The sequence below is a fragment of the Sus scrofa genome, chromosome 9 (assembly GCF_054392235.1).
Source record: "Sus scrofa isolate SSC_HxYL_T2T_F1_AM1 chromosome 9, Sscrofa_HxYL_maternal_Yorkshire_Landrace_v2.0, whole genome shotgun sequence".
In the NCBI taxonomy this organism is placed as follows: Eukaryota; Metazoa; Chordata; class Mammalia; order Artiodactyla; family Suidae; genus Sus; species Sus scrofa.
This window is the reverse complement of record NC_139391.1, coordinates 92,480,085-92,502,174: the sequence shown is the minus strand read 5'-3', so window position 1 is coordinate 92,502,174 and position 22,090 is coordinate 92,480,085. Positions and strand designations below refer to the sequence as shown.

General features: G+C 37.7%; 1 protein-coding gene across 50 annotated transcripts in view; it reads right to left on the bottom strand.

Annotated features, from left to right (window-relative positions):
- The window catches only part of HDAC9 (histone deacetylase 9), a 967,336-nt gene that overhangs the window by 371,367 nt on the left and 573,879 nt on the right, over positions 1-22,090 (bottom strand). For 29 of the 50 annotated variants that reach the window (XM_084977200.1, XM_084977178.1, XM_084977180.1 and 26 more), the window contains 4 exons: positions 20,960-21,091; positions 14,672-14,787; positions 3,094-3,216; positions 132-342 (listed from right to left, as the gene is read on the bottom strand). In XM_084977200.1, the coding sequence (XP_084833326.1) occupies positions 132-342; positions 3,094-3,216; positions 14,672-14,787; positions 20,960-21,091 (582 nt within the window). The remainder of the gene's footprint in view (positions 1-131; positions 343-3,093; positions 3,217-14,671; positions 14,788-20,959; positions 21,092-22,090) is intronic. The other 21 variants (XM_084977210.1, XM_084977211.1, XM_084977190.1 and 18 more) reach the window with 1 other exon arrangement.

The window sequence follows — 22,090 nt, the reverse complement described above, 5'->3', positions numbered from 1 at the left end:
CAGTACTAGGTCTCAAGGAGACACTCTGTATGATAACTCAAATCTTTATTAGGTCCTGAATTAAAGAGATATTACATTGGTTTGCTGATAAAATGAAAGCCCTAAAATAACCTACAAAAAATATGAATTACCAGCCACAAGAAGCTTTTGCTGTCGCATCTGTTCTTTCAGTAATAAATGCTGCAGGAGAGCTTGGTGGCTGCTGTTGGGCTTCCCCTCCAAAGTGACATGGGGATGGCTGGAAGATGCCGGGATGCTGCCCCCATACTGCCCAGGCAGAGGAACACCTTGCCTGAGTGTCTGGGTCTCACACTTCTGTTTTTCTTTGAGTGAATTTGAAGCCTATATCAAGAAGTAATAAAGATGTTAATCTGCATTCATCCATATGGATCATTAGGTCTGTAAATCATTAGATTAGTTTCTTATTCAATAATTTTTCCCCCACCAAAAAGCCCCATCTTACCCAATAGCTGCATAGGGAAAATGGATAACAGCATGCCTTTTGAACTAAGTGAATTAACAAAGGAGAAACAAAAATAGAGCTGAAGCATTGGAGAAAATTTAGTATTAAAGATCACTGTTCTGAACCCAAAATAAAACTTTTTTAACATTAAAAATAAAGCTAATTTCATCTTAATAACTCAGAAGTTTATTTCTAAAATATTTTAACATATTAAGTAAAAGGTATATTGGAAACATAACACAAACTAATAACTATACAATAGAGATCAAGAAGCTGGAGATAAAATGGTCTGTAATTTTGGAGTTTCAAGCAGAAGGAACAATTCACTCTTTCTCTGTATGCCTTCTAATATGTTCACAGAGCTGTGGGTTTCCAATATTTAATTTTTAAAATAAAATTCTTAAGATAACTTAATGGAAGATTATATAAAATATGCAGGAATGTGATTTAAATATGTATTTATATTAATTCATAACAGATCTCCAAATCTCTAAATATTGAAAATGACACTCCAGATACTTTTTTTTAACAAAATAAACTACAAATGAAATTAGATATCAAATTAAATTGCCATTAGGAACTTGAAATACATGATAACATAGTAATAAGGCAATGATAATTATGGTATCAATAGTAATAATGAATTCTTCTATTCAAAAAACTTAATGAATGGTGGTCATTTTGGTATTACAAAAGTAGAGGTCTAATACCTCAAAATTATGTGGCATGTTTCTTTTCAAAACTCATGTTTCATCTTCCAAAATTGCTGTGCACCAGGGAAGCAAAGCAATTTTCAGTGATGGAGAAATTGAAGGACAAAGAGGTAAATGGTTTGTCTTAGTCACACAGCAAGTCAGTGCAGTGTTTAATCTAGAAGTGATTCCTTCTCTTGGCCTCTTTTCCTTAAAATTTCCCACTACTCAATGGGGAAATAGAATATTAGAGATCCCTTTGCCAAAGCAATGCTAAGCTTGAAAAATTAATTGTGATGGCCTCATCCACACCAAAATGGAAGCAAAGAAAAATGAAACTTCAATCCAAACCACACTGGTTTATTCATCCAACGGTACCAAATTGTATTACCATTGAAACATTAAATGGTCTGGCTTTTAGTACTTGGTCCTTTGGGAAAAAATTCTCCCTGACCACATTAAAAGTGGTGTATGTTTGTGTTAGCTGGTAGAAGTGACTTAGAACATGAAAAAAAAGAGTTGAAAAGAAAATGCCAATTCATGTGTCATAAGTTTTTATGTTAGTATTTGCTTATTATCAAGAAGAAAGAAAAAAATAGGAACAGAAGAAAATAATTTTTAATAAGTGAAGATTTGAAAATATCATCCATAAATATTTGTTTCATTTCATCTGTAATTTCTTTTTCCTTCTCACAGAACCAACTGTCTACAAATGCTTCATGTGAAATTTCAAGGACATAGCTAAATTCAGTATATTTTAAGTCCTTCTTCAATCCCCAGATATAAAACAAAATCCAAATTTTACTTTCTCTTCACTGGTAGAAGATTACTCTATAAGATAACATTTTGACTCTATTAAAAACACCAAATGTAATAAGGTATCTCTTAGATTGATTTTATAATATGTATTGAAGACAATTATAAAACTTATCATTAAAAATGTCACTATAGGTGTCCCTGTGCATAAATAAATATTAGTTTACCATATTCAGATTTCATACTCTAAAAATAAATTAGTCATGAAATGGTCAACGCTTTATAATTTTCTGAGGTAGGCATACTGTAAAAGATGTAACTTTGACAAGCTGGACTCAGTGGAAGACTTGCATCTAAAAACTGGCAAAAGTGGTGCCAAGGGTTGGAACAAATTTCTCTTTAAACTGAATGTATCATATGACCTCTGCCTAAGTACATTTTAATTTACTAACCTTTCACAGATGAAATAGTTGAAGTTTACAAATCTTTTGCAATGACTAAAATATATTATTTTAGAGAATATGTATAAAATGATTAGCATTGTCTTCTGCTAGTAAGACAATTTACCTCTAAAGGATCCTATTTCAGTTGTTAGGACTTTAAAGTAATTGATTCACTACGAATCTCCAGGGAAGAGTTTAATATTGTTCTCAGAGAGGATTTCCAGATATGTATTCTTCATACCAGAGTCAGTAACCTAAATTCTTAAAATAAAGTCATTCACAAAATAAATTCTTTAAACATATGCTGCTGTGCTTTAGAAGCTGCACCTCTCAGCACTGGCCTAGGTTGAAGTCCGGGTCTGCTATTTGCTGGGTCTGTGATCTTGCGCTTTCATACATTCTGAGCCTCTGCTGCTTCTTCTGCAAAAATGTGGCCTGAAATCTCTGCTTCATGGGACAGTTTTGGGGAGCTACCAAAATAATATACCTGGGAAGTGTTTTTTTTTTTTAAACCTATAAAGCATTTTACAAATGTTAATTATTATTTTTAGATACTATTGTGTGAGCCAGTATGATTCTTTAATGTGAAATTAAACTTAACATCTTTGAACAACTCAGTAAACAATGAAGGAGAAGCACACTATTGAGTTTCCTCAAAGCCTAGATATACAAGCAATGAGGGTTCTCCTATGAAAACATCCCTCAGGCTGGCTTAGACCCTTGCAGTACAATGACTTACATTGAGCTGGGCTGGCACTGCTGGAAGTCCCAAGGTAATGTTGGGCAAAGAGGGAGAGGTATAAAGACTTAGCAGGTTCATGGAATCTTCGTGAATTAGAATGCGTTGCTGAGAAACCATTTTCTGTTGGAGAAAAAAAAAAAAACAAAAAAACGTGAAAGAGGAGTTTCAAAATAGTACCATGTCACAAATTTTACTGTAATGTTTACATTTCAGAAAAGGTTTTATAGGAGTTCCCATCGTGGCACAGCAGAAATGAATCCAACTAGGAACCTTGAGGTTGTGGGTTCGATCCCTGGCCTTACTCAGCAGGTCAAGATGCAGCGTTGCCATGAGCTTGGTGTAGGTTGCAGGCGCGGCTCAGATCTGGTGTTGCTGTGGCTTGGTGTAGGCTGGCAGCTACAACTCAATTAGACCCCTAGCCTGGGAACCTCCATATGCTGGGGGTGCAGCCCTAAAAAGACAGACAAAAAAAAAAAGTTTTATATTAGAATAATTTGTCAAAATATTTTAAGTATTTAAATTAAGAATTTATAAGTATTTTATGACCTCTGTATCCAAAAGTCTTATGGAATAATCAAATTATAATTTTCTTCATCAGAATAATTGTAAAATGTAAAGAAAGAGCTTCTATGTTCATTTTGCCAAATTCATTTTTAAAATTCCGCCTTTATGGAATATAATCAGTGTGTTTGTCATCAATTGGTAAAGTACAACAAATAAATTGAGTAATTCTTATGAGTATACAGAGATTTTTGTACTACTGAGTGATGAATATGTATGTCATGCTGCTACATGCATTATCTTCATGTGGATTAAACATCATTTTGCTGATAGGAAAGCTCACACAAGAAAAGCTTAGATTAAGTATCATCATATACGGCTTTTGTAACAATAATTAATCCTATCTTTTTTAAGTATAACATTTATGAACAGACAACTCTGTGTGGTGATTTTTAAATCATTCATATTCAGAAACTAAAGTAAATGTTAAACTGTTATGAGCTCCCGGTGCCGCAACTACCTTCACTGATACTAAAATATCTTGCACGTTCTGGCATCACAGTCTTTTTTACAACAAATACCTTTTTTTAATCCAATACTAAGAGTCATGTTTTCCCACATGTGGCCTAATATGGTTGCTTGAATTACATTTTCTGTTTAACTCTTGCTTCCCTCCCAGAACTCTCATACAATAAGAGTTACAAAGGTCTTATTAGACTAAGGAACTCTGGCCTGATATGGTCCCCAAGGGAACAACATCCCTGAAAAAGAATACACCATGTAACAGTATGACACAGTGACTGCTTTCTTCCCAAACAAAAAGCATATGGGACTCCAATAATAGACCACCTCCAAGAGGGATATTGCACACACGGGCTTTGACTAAAGTAAATATAATAACTTGTCAAGTATGTTTGGGGGAGCTGTAGATTTTCCCCTGGACAAACCTGGGATATCAATTAACTGGGCAAAATATCATGTGCTAATACAATGCAACCTCAGAATGTCACTGAAGAGTGATGCGCCACCAAAACACAGGATGTTATTCCAAAACATCACCTCAATCATACGTTTGTTTGGAGATGAGTCCCAGCCTTAACATAATAAGAGCGGAAGGCTAAAGGTGGACTTTTCTCATTGCAACTTGGAATTCCAAACTAACTCAGAGTTTGTTTTTTTTTCTCAGAAGAACAAGTCAGATATTTGGGCATAAAAAGCAAGAAGTATACTGAAACTTTTTAACATTACACTGAGTTTACATGCGAGCCTTTACAAAACTAATGTTGCCTAAAACCCATGAACATTGCTGGAAAAGATTTTACCACCACAATGTGTGAGACTGATATTTCCGGAGACTGGAATTTTCTTTTCTTTTCTTTTCTAAGCAGTTTTCGTGTTTGCTCTAATTTAAAAAGGCAAGCTATTTTACTTACGCTAATATGCTTTTACCATGAATTTTAAGTATTGAAATATATTTAAGTACACCTGAATGAGAACAAAAAGAATGTATGAGGAAGTAAAAATATTTTAACTAGCTTACTGGCAGCAAGCAGTCACTTATAGTAAAAGGATATTTCATCCACCTATCTGTATTCATGGAAGAGAAATAAACGTAGAACAAAACAATAATCACGTCAGGTCATGCACAATATTCACGCAAAGTTCTATCTGCTTCCCACAGCACTGAGACTTGACATGCAGTGTGGGAATGACACCAAAAGTTACCACAGCCTCACAAAAGGGGTTATCTTTGTCTTCCAGACAGAACTTGTGTGAAATCCTCCCACCATCACCATAGGAAGAAAACCTACACTAATGTGAGAAAACATTTCTTCTCATATATAATAATGGCAGCAGCACTTTGGCTGCTCACACAGGCTTTGACTAAATTCCAAAGATTGGAGATGGTTTTCACTATGGAATTTCAGGCCCCTAGAGTCTCATATCAAATCGAATGGCTCCATTTCCTAGGACAGCACCTACCATGTGCCAAGCCCTCTGCCAGGGAACTTGGGGAGGTTAACCTAATTCTTCACAGGCACCTTCCAGCAAACATTATGCCTTGTTATGGATGAAGGAATGGAGCAATTTCCCCAATTCTGGTTCCCAGTGGGGTCAGTAATAAAACTTTTAAACCCATCAAGGCTGTGTGATTTGTTGGCAGGTAACGACTGCAGAAGCTACGCACCACTTTGTGGTCATTATCGAAGGATAAGGGAACCATAAAAAAGTAAGGAGAAGGGGGAAGCTTGAGAGAAGAAGAGGAAGCACATTCAGGCCCTGAGGCTTATGAAAAGAATAAAAGTACAACTGGGAGCCAGCTGGCCTGGCATGAGAAGAAAGCAAAAGCCCTGGTGAATTTAGAGACGTGAGGATCTTCAAGTCATGGAGACAACTGCTGAGCAAGTCCCCCAAGTTCCCTAGGTACATAGTTGGTTCGTCCCACAGAGACTATCTGTTATATTTCAAATCCTGGAACTTCAGAGACTTGGACATTAGTTAATTTATTTGCTTCGATTTACAGATAAGGAAACAAGGACAGCACTGACATACACTTCCAAGGGATAAAATCACAAATGACTTAACAGAACTGAAAAAATGTTTTCCTGAAATTTTCTTCTTTAAATATAACTTTCTTCAATTTGACCCTTTGATAGAAGCAATCTCTGTTTCAGGTTAATGCTTCTTATTAAGGAACTGGAGCTGCACTGAACACTACTAAAAGTGTGCAGACACACCTGAAAGCCAGATGAATAGGTGCTGAGAGGGAACATTTCACTGAGACAATTAACGTCCTGACCAGTATTCTTGCAAGGCTGGAAGGTTCCCCCACCTTAGCATTGTGGTGAGCTCACAAGTATTTCCAGGCATGGCCAGGATTTTTCCAGGAAGCAGTTTTGAAACTGATCCAGCCCTTAAATCAGTGCTGTGCTAAGATGCCAATGTTTTACATCTTAGAACTTGGGGAAGATGGTTTTAATATAAAAATTTTTCAGAACCAGAAACTACTGCTGTAGTGAGATAAAATGGAAATATTAAATGTGCAAATGGCTATCATTTAACATTCACAAAACAAATAATGAATAATAATTAAGTTAGATTATTAAGTGTGGTATTGGGTGGGAGGTGTACAAAGATGCCCTAGACCACACAAGTTCACAGAAAAGTAGAGAACTAACTCTAAGGACCTATAATAATTGCTACAGTTAGAGTAGGCACAGAGCAGGCTGTTAATTTTAAACTAAGCTTTGATGGGTAACTAGCATTTTGCCAGAAAGAGCATGATGTTGGGGAGAGGGGTATGACTGAGCCAGGTGTTAGGACAGGGAAGCCTACCCAAATTTTAATAATGACCTTCAAATCTGAATTGCTTTTCTCACCATCATGGCAACTGGAACCTTATTTTATGATTAACATTTGAAATTAAGGTGAGAAAAATACACAAACTGAAAAATGATGTGTCTCCACTTGTGGTTTCCAAGGGGGCTGGGGAGGGAGTGGGATAAACTGGGGGATTGAGGTTTGTAGATGCAAACTATTGCATTTGCAGTGGATAAGCAATGAGGTCCTGCTGTATAGCACATAAAACTATAGACAATCACTTGTGATGGAACATGAGGGAGGATAATGTGTGAAAAAGAATGTATGTATATGTATAACTGTGTCACTTGGCTGTACACATAAATGGACAGAACATTGTATATCAACTATAAAAAAGACTTATGAAAAAAATAAAAATGATTTATCTCTCAATAGAGCTATTTAGCCACTGAAATGAAGATATTAGTCTCAATCAAAACATTCAAAATATCTTACAAACTGAACACTAGAAATAATTACCAAAAAAATGAACAATAAATAAACTCTGCAGGGATGTAGAAAATGAAAACCTCACATATTACTGGTGGGGCTACTACAGGCTGGCGTAACAATTCTGGTGGACAACTGAGTACCTTACACCATGATCCAAAGGTTCTCCTGCTGGGAATTGCATCTTCAAGACATTATCTTAGGGTGATGAGTGTGTGTATCTACTGAAGCATTTTGTGGGTGGTGGGTGAGAAATGGAGGCCAGTGTGGCATCTAGCTGGAGAATGGGTAGGTAAAATGGAGTAGTGCCCAGCAAGGATTATTAAGATGATTAAGAGCAAACTATTAGGTATATGTATCCATTATGATATGACCAACACTAAAAACACAAGTTTTTTTTTTTTTAGTCAGTACATAGAAAATAAGAAAATGGAATGAGTTTGATAACACCTTGCCATTTATATCCCCTAAAATTCAGGGGCATAACGAAAAAAAAAAATGCCTGTATGATGTAAGAGCCCAAGCAAACAAAAATGGAGGAGAAAGTAACTGCATATGGGGAAAAAAAATGGAAGTGGGGATAGGAGATACTGAGGAAGGAAGGGAGGAAGGAAAATATCTTTCTTATTATTAAGAAGACAAAGAAGTCCACAGATGACCCTTGACAGAATAATAATCATGCTATCACCCCTTTTATAAGAAGCTCATTGAAAAAGGGTTTTCAATTACTGCATGTTCAAAATCATCTACAATACACATGAACATTAGAAAAAAGAATATAAGTATCTACGAGGTTTTGGTGAGCAGCCGTCTGGACTGGTGCAAAGGAGTGTGGTCTGAGTATCCTATACTTGCGACCTAGCACTCATTGGCTTATGACTCTCGGCAGCTGCCTACCTTCCCTGGACATCAGATCCTTCAGCCTAAGACTGGAGCATCTTTGACTACCTTTATCAGGTTATATCTGTTCTATTAGCGTGCATCCAGGAAGACATGCTTGTTTGTAAGCCTCAATCTGCTTTGGCTTTAAAAATTTCCAAATCCCCAAATCTAAGCTACCCAAATAAAAAGAAGAGGCACATGGAAAACAAACCCACCCCCCATATCTTTTAATCCTTTAAGGTTTGCAAGTATTTTTCAAGATAGTATTTATTTTTGTCCAACAGCTAAACAAAAATTAAAAGCTTCATGTGATGAAAAAAAATTTAGGCAGTAAAAATCTCTTAAGTTTTCATTTTTACTGGATACCCAAGAATGTATTACTATAAAATGGTTTAGAGCCCCCAAAAATTATCATTTGATTCCTTTGTATTTAAAAGTCACTGATGTTTTGTTAAAGGTCTTGGTTTACAATATTGACTCATGTTATTCCTAGTAAATGATGTTTTTGTCATAGCAACCTTCCTTCCCCTGGGGAATGGGGGGAGGAATGTCTTATTTGCAGCCATCTAAAACCAGAGTTCTACACCCACTCAGAAGAGAGCATAACATTTACAACAAATGTCACAACAACTATTATGAAACAATAGGCAGATGAGTCATGTGAGAATGGGGCAAAACAAGTGACATTTCAGATGATTTTAGAGTACTTAACCTTATTATTAGAATCCATTTTTAAAATCGTTTGTATCTGCTGGAAAAAATTATTTAAAAAAAATTCATAGCAGAGCCAGCCACTAATGTTCAACTAGAAATAAACCAGCTGCTTGGCTACTGTTAAAATAGCTATCAAATAAATCTACCAAATCTAAAATAATGGTGTTGATATGCATGGAAGCATATTTGAACCCACAGGCCCACAGTATTAACAATAAAGTAACTAGATAGGTAAAGACATGTCTGACTGGAGTTGGAAAGAGAAACTTCTGAGGTTTCAGCCCCCAACCACGTTTACAAATGAGTAAAGCAAGTAGCTCCAGCAATCTGAGTTTGGGACTGAGCATATGTAAGAAATAGAAGAAATGGAACAGAAGTGGTCAGAGCAGATGGAGGCTCACTCTCACAGGAGATCTGCTGGCTTGAAGACAAACATACTAATGAGTTTTCCCTACTAAGAGTCAGGATTGATAACGACAACAAAAAATGAACTTGTTTGGCACTTCGCAATTTACCACCTGCCGTCCAAATACTGATTCCTCCCAACAAAGCTGTCAGGGTAGGTATTACTGCCTTTCTCTAGATGAAGAATCTGAGGTTCAGGGCAAGTTTAGTGACTTAACCATTGATGACAAAGTAGTTGGTTTTGGAGCCGGGTTCCTGGGGAAGACCCATCCCTGTGAATTCACTGTGCTGTTTCCTTAGCCTGGACTTAGGAGGAAATTCTCCTCCTATTTCTGTCTTAAACTCTACCTAAATTACACAGAACACATGAATTACGAGAGAGAAAATTTTCTTTTCACCTAAGCCTCAAGATTAGCCTGAGAGAGAGCCCTCACTTTCCTATTTCCTAAGCAGCAAAAGCAAGTAGAATCCTATTCACTTACATGGGATCTGAAATAAGTAGGTGACATGCTTTTCTACTTCTGCATCACAGAATAGAGAGTTGATTCAGATGTACACACTGTCATACTCTTTTAAAATGAAAATTCTCCTGCTTTGCAAAACTTTGCTGCTTTAGCAAAAATGGTAGAATAAGCCTATTTCATGAATGGTAGAGTATGTGACTAATTTGATTTTTGAAAGTGTAATGATGTAAATTTTTCATACTCCCCTAATATTTCTATTGATATGAAATTATATGCTATTATTCATCTGAGAAGGTATCTGTAAAAATCGCACTAACTTCAAAATGATCATTAATCCAAAATTTGCTGACAAAACTTTTACCCCTTTCTCTAGTTTAGGTGGAAGTATTTGGTGTTCCAAAGCTAGGATATTAATTTGCTGACAGTTTTCATCTGAATGGTGCTGTCTCCTCACCTCTCCAGCGTGAATTATGTTGCAGACCTCTGTAAATGCAATGCAGCAGAAAACCACATGTTAGCCATCAGGGTTGAATTTTTTGTTCTGGGCCACGGAGAGGCTACCCATCAGTGCATAGAGGTCTGCCCACCTGGCCTTTTGGATCATAGTTCAGGCACACAATTAATTCATTATGAGGTAAGTCACTGCTTGCTTTTGAACTAGTCTTTCCAGCTCTGGAGGTGAATGTCCTGTCACTGACCTGAAGAAATACCTCTACTCTTTCAAACTCCATTAAATCACATTTCCTTCTGTTTTTTTTTTTTTTTTTTTTAATTCCCCTTACTGGTGGGGGTGGAAGGAAAGAACATGTTCAACAATTAGCTGGAAGGCTGAAGCATCTAAATAGATATTTGTGCCTAGATGTCAGTAAAAAGTTGTCAGAATATAAAAGGGTTTAAAAATAATATAAGCAAATTCCTTTACTTTATAGTCTCCACTGTATATATTCTGAAATTCAAAGAGAGGATCACACAATCTGGGACACTCAGTTTAATTTAACAGGTATTCTAAAATGTTTGAAGTAAAGAGAAACTCTCACCTTTTTCTTTTTATTTTCAGTTTCAAGAGTAAGTATCTCTTGATTGTTTCTTTATGTTATACTAAGTACTATAGGTATATACTTGTATTTGTACTGAAGGGATATATGTTACCTTCATATTTAGTAATAAACTATGCACCTCTCCCCACCCCCGGCTTCCTCCTTCCTGAGAAGTAACCACCATGCTAAGTTTTGAGTTCATCACTTCCTTGCCTTTTAAAAGCATAGTTTACTACGTTTTCCTGATCAAAATATTATACTGCTGTTCCTGAACTTAATACTATCAAGCTGTAAATGGCCCTCTGCACCTTTGTGCACTAACGAGGTACTCCTAGGACTCATAACTGCTGTTGAATGAATGTAGTTTTGTGTGTTTACATTTTCCAAGACTAGAGATTACATCCAATACCTATTTAGAGCCCAGATCCTTTACTGTTTCTGCTACGGAATCATCACATTCTGCAAACTGAGAGGAAGTGGAAATCTAAAGGTTTTGAGAAACCTTTATTACCAACTTGTTCTTTTTCTGGAAACTGATTAAAGGGTTGTAGAAAACTGACCAATAGTAAGGTATAACTACACTGTCAGGAATACAATACCTGTAAACAAAAGTCCAAGAATCCCACTTACACCTATGGCCATGAATATACATGAAGTATTTATCCCATCTGGTATCATGTCTTAGGAAGAAAAATGAAAATGAGAAAAAGGAACACAGGATGGTAAGAAACAAGAAAGAGATGGAGGACTGCAGATGATGTGGGGGGCTGCACTGCATTCTTCACATGGTTGAAAGACAGTCATAAGCAAGGTAGCATCTCTTCATTCTGCTCAATTTCCTTGGAACAAAGAGGGAAAAATCAGAAATCTAAAATGGGAGTGGGGTGGATTGGGGTTAATGGATGCAAATGATTGCCTTTGGAATGGATTAGCAATGAGATCCTGCTGTGTAGCACTGGGAACTATGTCTAGTCACTTATGATGGAGCATGGTAATGGAAGAAAAAAGAATGTATATATGTATGTGTAACTGGGTCACCATGCTGTACAGAAGAAAAAAAGTTGTATTGGGGAAATAACAATGAAAAAAATTAAATAAATCAATAAAATGAACATGTATTCCTCTAGAGAGAATTTACATTTTTTTTTCCAGATACCTAGGGCACTACCAATCTGGGGCAGTTTGAACTAAAGTAACAGTATGAGATTATGTAAATTCAAGATACAACTTGACACGAGAAGGAGCTTCTCCGGGAGAGGTTCTCCCCCTGCTCTGGTCTGCACTGAGGTATGGAGTCGCAGCTCAATGTCTGGATCATCTCCTACTAGATTATTCTTTTTGGTCAGGACTGGGCTTGACCTTCTGTCTCCTGAGTTAACTGAGGCCCTGAAAATCCAAACTCAAGACTCAAAATCACAAATGTCCACAGAGCAAAAGTGACTTCATTGGCTTCAGTCCTTTTCTTATCAGGGATAACCTCTGAGTTTCTGCCTTCAATTATATTTTGGCCTGACAATTTTAAAATTAGTAAATAATCTACGATAAGCATGTGTGTATTGTATATATGTATACAATTATAGACACAGATTTTGGCATGAGGTACAGAAGACATTTCTATCAGGCATGCTGACTATACCAAATCAACGCAGCTGCCTCAGGACACAGTAAACTGAATTCCTAATAAGAGTGTTCTTGGTAGAAATTTGATAATCACATGTTGGGAAAACTATTCAGATGATTCAAGAATCAGAGAGTTGACCAGCCCCTTTTAGCCCCAAGGTATCATGACTCTATAAAATACAAGGAAAGAATCATGTCACAGTCATATATGAGAAGTTATGGCAGCAGCTTTCCCTGCATAGAGCAATACATGGTAAGGAGGTGTTACAGTGACAGAAAAGAAAAATTAACTGATGGTAACTTCAAAACAGCTGATTCCATAGGAGTGGCTGTTTCCAGACGGTTGCCTTTGTTGCCTAACACAGAAACTACATTGGTAAATTCTTGCTGACTCCCAAATTCACTTTCCTATATTCTTTTTTTTTTTTTTTTCCTTTTCAAGTTGCACTTATGGCATATGGAAGTTCCCAGGCCAGGGGTCCAATCAGAGCTGTAGCTGCTGGCCTACGCCACACCACAGCAACAGCACATGGGACCCAAACCATGTCTGCAAACTATACCCCAGCTCATGGAAACGTGGGATTTCTGACCCACTGAGTGAGGTCAGGGATTGAACCTGCATCCTCATGGATACTAGTTGGGCTCATAACCCACTGAGCCACAATGGGAACTCCCTTCTTTTCTCTACTCTTATATTACTGATTTCAACAAAGAATTTGCTGAAAAACAAATGTTATTAAAGTTGGGTGCATCCAGGAGTTCCCGTCATGGTGCAGTGGTTAACGAATCCGACTAGGAACCATGAGGTTGTGGGTTCAATCCCTGGCCTTGCTCAGTGGGTTGACGATCCAGCGTTGCCGTGAGCTGTGGTGTGGGTTGCAGACGTGGCTCAGATCCCGCGTTGCTGTGGCTCTGACGTAGGCCGGTGGCTACAGCTCCGATTCGACCCCTAGCCTGGGAACCTCCATATGCCGCAGGAGCGGCCCAAGAAATAGCAAAAAGACAAAAAATAAATAAATAAATAAATAAAGTTGGGTGCATCCAATCAGAAAAAAATCATGTCTTATTCAGACCAATTTCCTTTAATATTTCATTTTTCAAGGACAGAGTTCATGTATTATTTATCTTTATATCCCCACTGCCAGGCAGAATGACTGGCACATAGTAGGTCCTCAATAAATGTTTGCTTAGTGGAGCTCTGTATTCTTCAACTATGATACTCTAATTATTTATCCATTACTCTTCAGGTCAAATGCATAAAACCTATCTTGTTGGACTGCTCTTCTGAAAGGTTTACATGAAGTTATTTTTACTTACTGATAGGTGTATTCCCATCAGAATAACCAAGAACCAAGCAAAAAGACTTCTGACTTGCATAACTCCTGGTCAGTGTATATGGTTTTTTTTTTTTTTTTTGAGGATTACACTTGTATTTTCAAACCACAATTTTCACCCCAACTTTGTAAATAAAATCAAGTTTACTCATTCCACACATTACAAACCTATCAGAAAAATAACTTAGAACAGGTAGCTTTAAAACTTCAATCTAGAAATTTTACTGTGTTTTAAGGGACAAATTGAGGATGTAATTCCTACTTTTATGGCGTTCCCGTCGTGGCGCAGTGGAAATGAATCCGACTAGGAACCATGAGGGTGTGGGTTCGATCCCTGGCCTTGCTCACATGGGGTTAAGGACCCGGCGTTACTGTCAGCTGTAGGGTAGGTCGCAGACTCAGCTCAGATCTGGTGTTGCTGTGGCTGAGGTGCAGGCCGACGGCTATAGCTCCGATTTGATCCCTAACCTGGGGAACTCCATACGCCTCAAACACAGCCCTAAAAAACAAACAAAAAAACCTCCATAATTTCTACTTTTTAAATTTTATTTATTTATTTATTTTTAAATTTTATGGCCACAACCGCAGCATATGGAAGTTCCTAGGCAAGGGACTGAATCTGAGCCACAGCTGCAACCTACGCCCGAGCTGTGGCAACACCAGATCCTTTTAACCACTGCGCCAGACCAGGGGATCAAACCTGCATGTAGGCAGCAACCTGAGCCTCTGCAGTTAGATTCTTAACTCACTGCATCATAGCTGGAATTCCATGTTTAATTAAAAAAAAAAAAAATCCTAAGTGTCTTACCTCAGCATGAGGAGTAGGAGGCAAAACCGAAGTCTCATTTTCAGTAACATTTCCAGCTGGCCCATTGTTTGGTGAACTGGGACCAGACCCCGGAGAGCTGCTACTGACCGAGGATTCTGGAAAACATTGTGCGGTACAAACACACTCATGAAAAACATTCAAAGACCAACTATAGTTATACTCTAAGTAATACCCAGAAGTGATCATTGTTTTTCCCCCAATGTGAATAACAAGCACCATTTCACGAAATAAAAAAAGAACTGTGAAAAATTTTGGAACATTTCTGAATTTTCAAACCACTTTTCTCCCTTTGTTTTCACTGCTGAAAACATAACCGAGTATTCAATAATCTTAGAGATGTAGAGATATCCAGTTAGAGAGGATTGTAGAAATTTCTGATTAGGAAAAAAATAAAGTGGGTCATCTTCTCTTACTTGTTCTTGTGTTACCATAAAAAAAAAAAATAGCTTTTAATAGAGGTTCATAAAAAAAAATGCCATCAACACCCAAGGCCTGGAACCATTCCTGTTGTGTGTGGAAAAACGGCTTGTATGCTGTGTTATATAAACTGTTCTTTAAGGCTAATCCCTATTACAGCATTTCTTAGTCAAAGTTATACGAAGAAAATACAAGAGAATATAAAATCTCTATAGTGCATTAAGGGCTTTGTACAACACTGTTCAACCTTAACTTTACCCAACTTATTTTCCGGAAGATGAGAAATTGCCTACATTCAATATGTTAAATTTTTAATACTGCTATAACAAGAAGACCACTTCAGTAAGCATTAAATAACAACAATATAGATGATCTCTGTCATCTTCAGATATAAAATTCACACATATTTTCTCTTACAAAAGAACAAATGCATTTACTAAAATTCCTAATTAATGACATATAAATTTCCAGTTCCTAGAAATACAGCTGAAAGAGGCCATCTTATCAAGCCTTGGCAAATTATCTGTTGAGCTCTAATCAGTTCTCTATTACCTTCAATAGTTCATTCATATTAACATTTTTCTAGGTGCCGCATTCTTACACCTTGTCTGTCTGCTCAACTCTGCAGAAATGATCTTGCCTCATACTTTCCCCCCGCCTTTCTACAGCTGCATCCGTGGTATATGAAAGTTCCCAGGCCAGGGGTGGAATGAGAGCTGCAGCTGAGGCCTACACCAGAGCCACACCAACAGGAGATCCAAGTCCCATCTGTGACAGTGCAGCAGTGCCAGATCCGAGATCTAGCTTGCAGCAGTGCCAGATCCTTAATCCACTGGTTGAGAGTCCTCACAGAGTCAACCTAGGGCCCTTAACCCACTGAGTCTCATAATTCTCAAAGACTGACAACTTCTGATATGATTTCCATCAGTGATTTTCCTTTCTGCCTCTGGGTTTTGTTAACCACACTCTCCTTTCCCACATCAAGGTGAAAGCTCCCCTTTCCAGGGCTAACACGTTCACTCTCGCCCATGACCCCTTAAAATTTGCTTTAGGATTGCGCTCCAGTAATTATTTTGAATCATCAGGCCTTCCTACTCCACTGGAACTGTCCCTCTGGTCTGAAGGCATGCTAATAACTTATGTGAAGGAGTGGGCTCATTCCTTTGAACCCTGGCAACCTAGCTCACTCACTGTGGACCACACCTGTTCTCTCAAACAGCCTCAAATTTGAAGACTTTTTTTCAGGCCTGCATCCATGGCATATGGAAGTTCCCAGGCCAGGGGTGAAATCCGAGTTGCAGCTGCTAGCCTACACTACAGCAACAGCAACTCGGGATCTGAGCTGCGTCTGCAACCTATACCATAGCTCACAGCAACACCAGATACTTAAACCACTGAGCAAGGCCAGGGATCAAACCTACATCCTCATAGATAGAGTCAGGACCTTAACCTGCTGAGCCACTATGGAAACTCCTGAAGGCTCTTGATAAGACAGTTCTGATTCTGGTCCTTTCCACAATTAAAATTTCTCCACCTCCATGTTTGTTTTTCTAACTCCCTGGCTTTTCCACCTTCAACAAATTCCTAATATAGATATTCACCTAAGTTTGTATCCCTATCTCTTTTCTCTTACCGTTGTTAAAAGCAGTCCAAATTATGACATCAACTATCATTTTTAGGCAGAATATTTCCATGAAAGTTGTATTTCTTGTCTTTCTCTCTCATAATTTCCAGCCTGAATCCCTTTGGAATGCTGGACATTTTTAATCTCTCTTTACACATGTATCAAAAACTCAGAGTATTTCAATAATAAATGTGCCCTGTGTATCTCTCTTTATCATTTCCCTTAGAGTCATGCTCATTCCCTTCCCTTTTCCAACTCTAATCAGTTACTAGGATTTCGTTTTGTTCTTTACATTATTTTTCATCTACTTTTGACTGCAACCATTTCAGTTTAATCCCTCAGCCCTCATTATTCTCTCACGGACTCAAGAAAGTCTCCTAATATTTCTGAGTTAGTTGCTATAGCAGTCTCTCCAAACTTTCCTTAAACTGTTGCCAGATGGATCTTAGTGAGACAACTTTCACTATGCTCTTTTGCTCCAACATGGAGCCGAACCTTACTTCCTACTATTGCCCTTTCTGAACTCTACACTCAATCAAGTTGACGTCACCTCCTCTCTGTATGCAACACTTCCCCATTTCATGCCTTTCTGTCTTCCTTTTCCTCCACCTAGTGGTTGGTCCAAACCCACCTCTGTGCTCAAAGCCTGGTTCACAGGCCATCTGTTGCCTGTGAATGGGAGCTCCCAATGTGTAGGCTCGAATACCTGCCATCCCTGGGAACACCTCTAACTTTCAACTTTCTATTACAGAAAGTATTTCTCTACTCAGAAATGCAGTACCAGTGGAAAAAACGTGACACTGTTTTTTTGATTCTACCACCTACTTACTGTGAGATTTTATCAAGTCACTGATACCAGAAAATTCTTAACTACTTCTTGCTCACTGTCTTTCAGTCTATACATCTCGCTGACATTTTGATAAATCTACTTATTGTATTTGCCTTTTAACAAAGAAAATGCACTCTTATAGAAACCCTTCAGGAGTGTCTTTCCTCCTTGGACTTCTAACTCTTGCCTTTCCTATGTGACTACACAGTGATTTCTCATTACCATATCCCATTTAAAAAAAAATAAAACTAAAAACAGAATCTATTTTTTAAACACTCTGGTCAATTTAAAGTTATGTAATTTATATTATTTTACATGACACCTGTACAAAAGTGTTTCTTTATGTAGAAATCACTATGATAAACACTGTAATTCAAGACAAGAAATCTTGCAACAGGATTCTCAGTATCACACTGGTTAGGGTCTGAGAGGGGTGGTAACAACTGATTTTCTGGCCACACTGAAAAAATCTCAGAGAAGAAATAATATCACAGCTGGGACCTGAAGTTGCCAATTCCTGAAATGCAGGCAATGGAACAGGGGAGTATGGAGGGGAAGACACAGCAGGCACAGGGATGTACCAAGACTTAAGAATTTTAAAAGAACATGGCTTTTGTGGGGAGATGGGCAGAAAACTCTAAAATTTGCAAAAGAAGAGGATGAAAAGTGGTTCCCATGTCAACAATTGGGAGGAAAGAGGTAGCATGGGTTTGGAAAAAGCAAACATCCAAACCTATTCAACAGGGAAGAGGGAGAGAGAGGTGAATAAAGAATAGCAATAGCAGTTCAACTGCCCTGATCGTCTCTGACTGGATAGCAAAAATAATGAGCATTAAGATCCAAACAAGTTCCTGTCATGGCACAGTGGAAATGAATCTGACTAGGATCCATGAGGACAGAAGTTCGATCCTGGGCCTTGCTCAGTGAGTTAAGGATCTGGCGTTGCCGTGAGCTGTGGTGTAGGTCATAGACACAGCTTGGAACCTCCATATGCTGCAGGTGTGGCCCTAACAACAACAACAAAAATGGCCCAAACAGAACTCATCCTAATTCATGAAAGTTGTCAGAGAAAGGAGGAGTACAGGTGAGGAAAGCTGTGTGTCCAGTAGTTCAGATCCTCCAAAGATGTTTGGAGTAACTATAACATACCAGTTAAAATATCTACCAAAGCATCCATACTCCTAGATCATTGGTCAGAAATGTGTGTCCATGGAGTTCCCGTTGTGGCTCGTGCTTAAGGAACTGGTCTAGTAACCATGAGGTTGTGGGTTTGATCCCTGGCCTCGCTCAGTGGGTTAAGGATCTGATGTTGCCATGAGCTGTGATATAGGTTGCAGATGTGGCTTGGATCCCCCGTTGCTGTGGCTGTGGCTGTGGCTGTGGCTGTGGCTGTGGCTGTGGCTGGTGGCTACAGCTCCGATTAGACCCCTGGCCTGGGAACCTCCACATGCCACAAGTGCGGCCGTTAAATAAATAAATACATGTATGTCCAGGAGTTCCCACTGTGGCGCAAGGGGACAGGCAGCATCACTGCAGTGCTGGGATGCAGGTTCATACCTGGCCTGGAGCAGTGGGTTAAAAGATTTCAGCGTAGGTTGCAACTGTGGCTTGAATCTGATCCCTGACCAGGGAACTCCAAATGCCATGGAAGGTCAGCCAAAAAAGAAAGAAAAGAAAAAAGAGAAATGTGTGTCTAATAAATGTACAAGTATCTTCAGATACACACCATTTTCTCAGATGAAAAGGGGAGTTACTATCTCACAAAATTAGAAAGAGCAAATTATATTTCATGAGTAAAGAAACTCTTATAAATTAGAATTAATTATTACTCAGATAAGTACTGAGTTAAATTCCACTATAGTTTGGTAAGAAAGAAAAAGTATCTGTGGGAAAAAGTTATAGACTAATAGAACAAAAAGAAAAGAACATTAGGATAAATAAATATGACCTTAGAAAATAAGATTCTAAAGAAACAAAAAACATATATATTTATTTTTCTGTAATGAGAGAACCTACTCTCTCCAGTTTGAAAAATACCTATATCTAATTACATTAGACAATTAATATGTTCATTGTTCTTTACATTTATTAAAACAGGTTTACTCCCCAACTTCCTACCCCCATCATGGACTTCTATTATGACATCTCACTTAAGATTTTCTCACTTACTGAAATAGAAATAGGTTTCTTTAAAAAATAAGGCTGCAACTCTAAATTTAGAATTGATCTAAATTAGTGATTGCATTTGATATTAGAAAAGTAAACTCAAGTAAAATAATTATTTATTTAACATTTCTTATGCCTTAAGAAAAAATTTTCCCACTAATACTTTCCCCCATATTAATCTGTCAAGATTTAATAGGAGACTAAATATTTTTTTCCCCTGAATAATCTGTCCAAGTACTAAATCTCATTAGTATTTTATGCCTCCACAATCTGTTCCATACAGATACAGAAAACAGATAATTTTTGAAAACCTGCTAAGAAATAAGATCTGATCCTGGAGAAAGTACCAACTGACTACACTGGTATGAACACCCTCTTTCCTGGGAATGGAGGGAATAATGGTTGTAGATTACCATTTCTTTATTGATGCAACCAAAGGAAATGACCAGACACAGTGAATAGCTCTAAGGAGGTACTTGGTAAACAGCAGTCAGTAGTCGGCATGGTTAGTTTGGCCAGCCATTCTGGTTCCTGTATTCCTATGTCTTCTCTAATTTCAGACCAGGTATAAATGGGACTAGAGGGCTTTGTAAGACATCAGGTCGAATTTCCTAACCGGTTCACCCCACTACTAACCAGGCAGCTAAAAAAATAAGAACTCTTCCATTTGAGACTAGTGAAAATGACAGTTTCTTTCCCTTCATAAAAGGCAATATATTCCCCTCCTGCCATAAGTCCCAGTTCACTAGTAAACACATAAAGTCATTTATGAGTCCTGTAAATTTGTTGAAAAGTCAAGGTTTTGCTGTTTCACGAAGTTTAATTTTCCCAGATGTATTTTGTACATTTATGTCGGAATATGGGGGAAGTGTTCTTCTTGGACCTCCCTCTGTTCATTTCTGATCAAATTTCATTAAAAACTGTATCCTCCTGGCTGGCATTCCCAAAATGCACTGCCTGTTTCTGAAAAGATTAAGGCGAGCCTTGGTGTTTCCTAGTTTATGCCTAGATTGACACGCAGTTTTGTTTTTCATTCATTTCCTGTTTAATAGTTGGTGAATGCATGGCAAGTTGTACTGAACTACTTGTGAGTTTTCAATATAATTTCCTTTCAAGAAATGTTTCTCCTCAAAATAACTTTTAATATACAACAGGTATATTTACTCTAGCCTAATTTTTTTCATTGCTACTAGCAGCATTTTTAGTGTATGTCTGCCCAGTCCTCAATTACCTGTCACCTCAAACATTCGCTTCTTGAATGAAGTGACAACATTTCCATCCTTCCGCCTGAGTAAGGGGCTGCTTCTCCTCTCTGCCACTTTCTGTTTTAACCTGGACCGCACCTTCAAGTTGGGCTCAGAGGCTGGGGATTGAGACAAAGAAAATAGATAAAAATTAAAAAATGGAGAGCCAATTGCTCCTGTGTATAAAAAACGGCTCACCTTTTCTTGGTCCCTTCTCATCTCAAATTAAAACCCCAAGCATGTAAATAAGGCATGGACTATAAATTAATTAAACAGACAAATGTCATAATTATTTTTATGAAATGTGTGAAAGGTTCTACTTCTCTAAATGTAAAGTGAAAATGGAATAAAAATATGTTTTCTATTTATTTTATCTAGCAGAATTGGGATTGTTAATGGGAAGCCAAATAACTGAGTATGTTTGGGTCACAGTAAGGTTTATTATACTTCATTGTCAGTCCTTTTAATTCTCTCAAGGGTGAAACTCAAAAACCACAAAAACAGTGCCCTAATGTGATTTTAGAGACTCTAGCCTGACTTCTGGTAATAAGAAGACACCTCTGCAGCATACAATTTATGTCTAATTCTGACTCCTGAAATGTTTCATCGTCAGTAGTTTCTAACCTGAAATCCTGGGAAAACATACTTAGTAAAATAACACAACACCAAGTAGAATCACTATGAATAAACCTTTTTATACACTGAGTATACAATCAATTAGAAAATTAGTATGGCCAAGTCCTAACTAGAGTTGTGAGTTAGTTATATGTTCCAAAATACAAATGCACATTATTCATATATATGCCATTATTTTTTCAGTTAAACAATCCCAAATAGTGAGGCTCTATAATTAGTCATCATTTATTAGGTGCTTATACTTGAGAAGAATAGAAACACTGGATTAAGTCTGTAGCAGTAATCAATGGTGATGACGAAGGTGATAATGATGAGGATGATGATGAGTAGGGAAAGAGTATTTCTGATGACAACAACATTTATACAGTAATTACCATGTTCCACTACTGTTCTTGGTGCTCTGTCAATACTAACTTCTTTGACCATAAAAATTCCATATGGGGTAGGCTCTATTTACACCTTCATTATATCAGTGAGAAAAC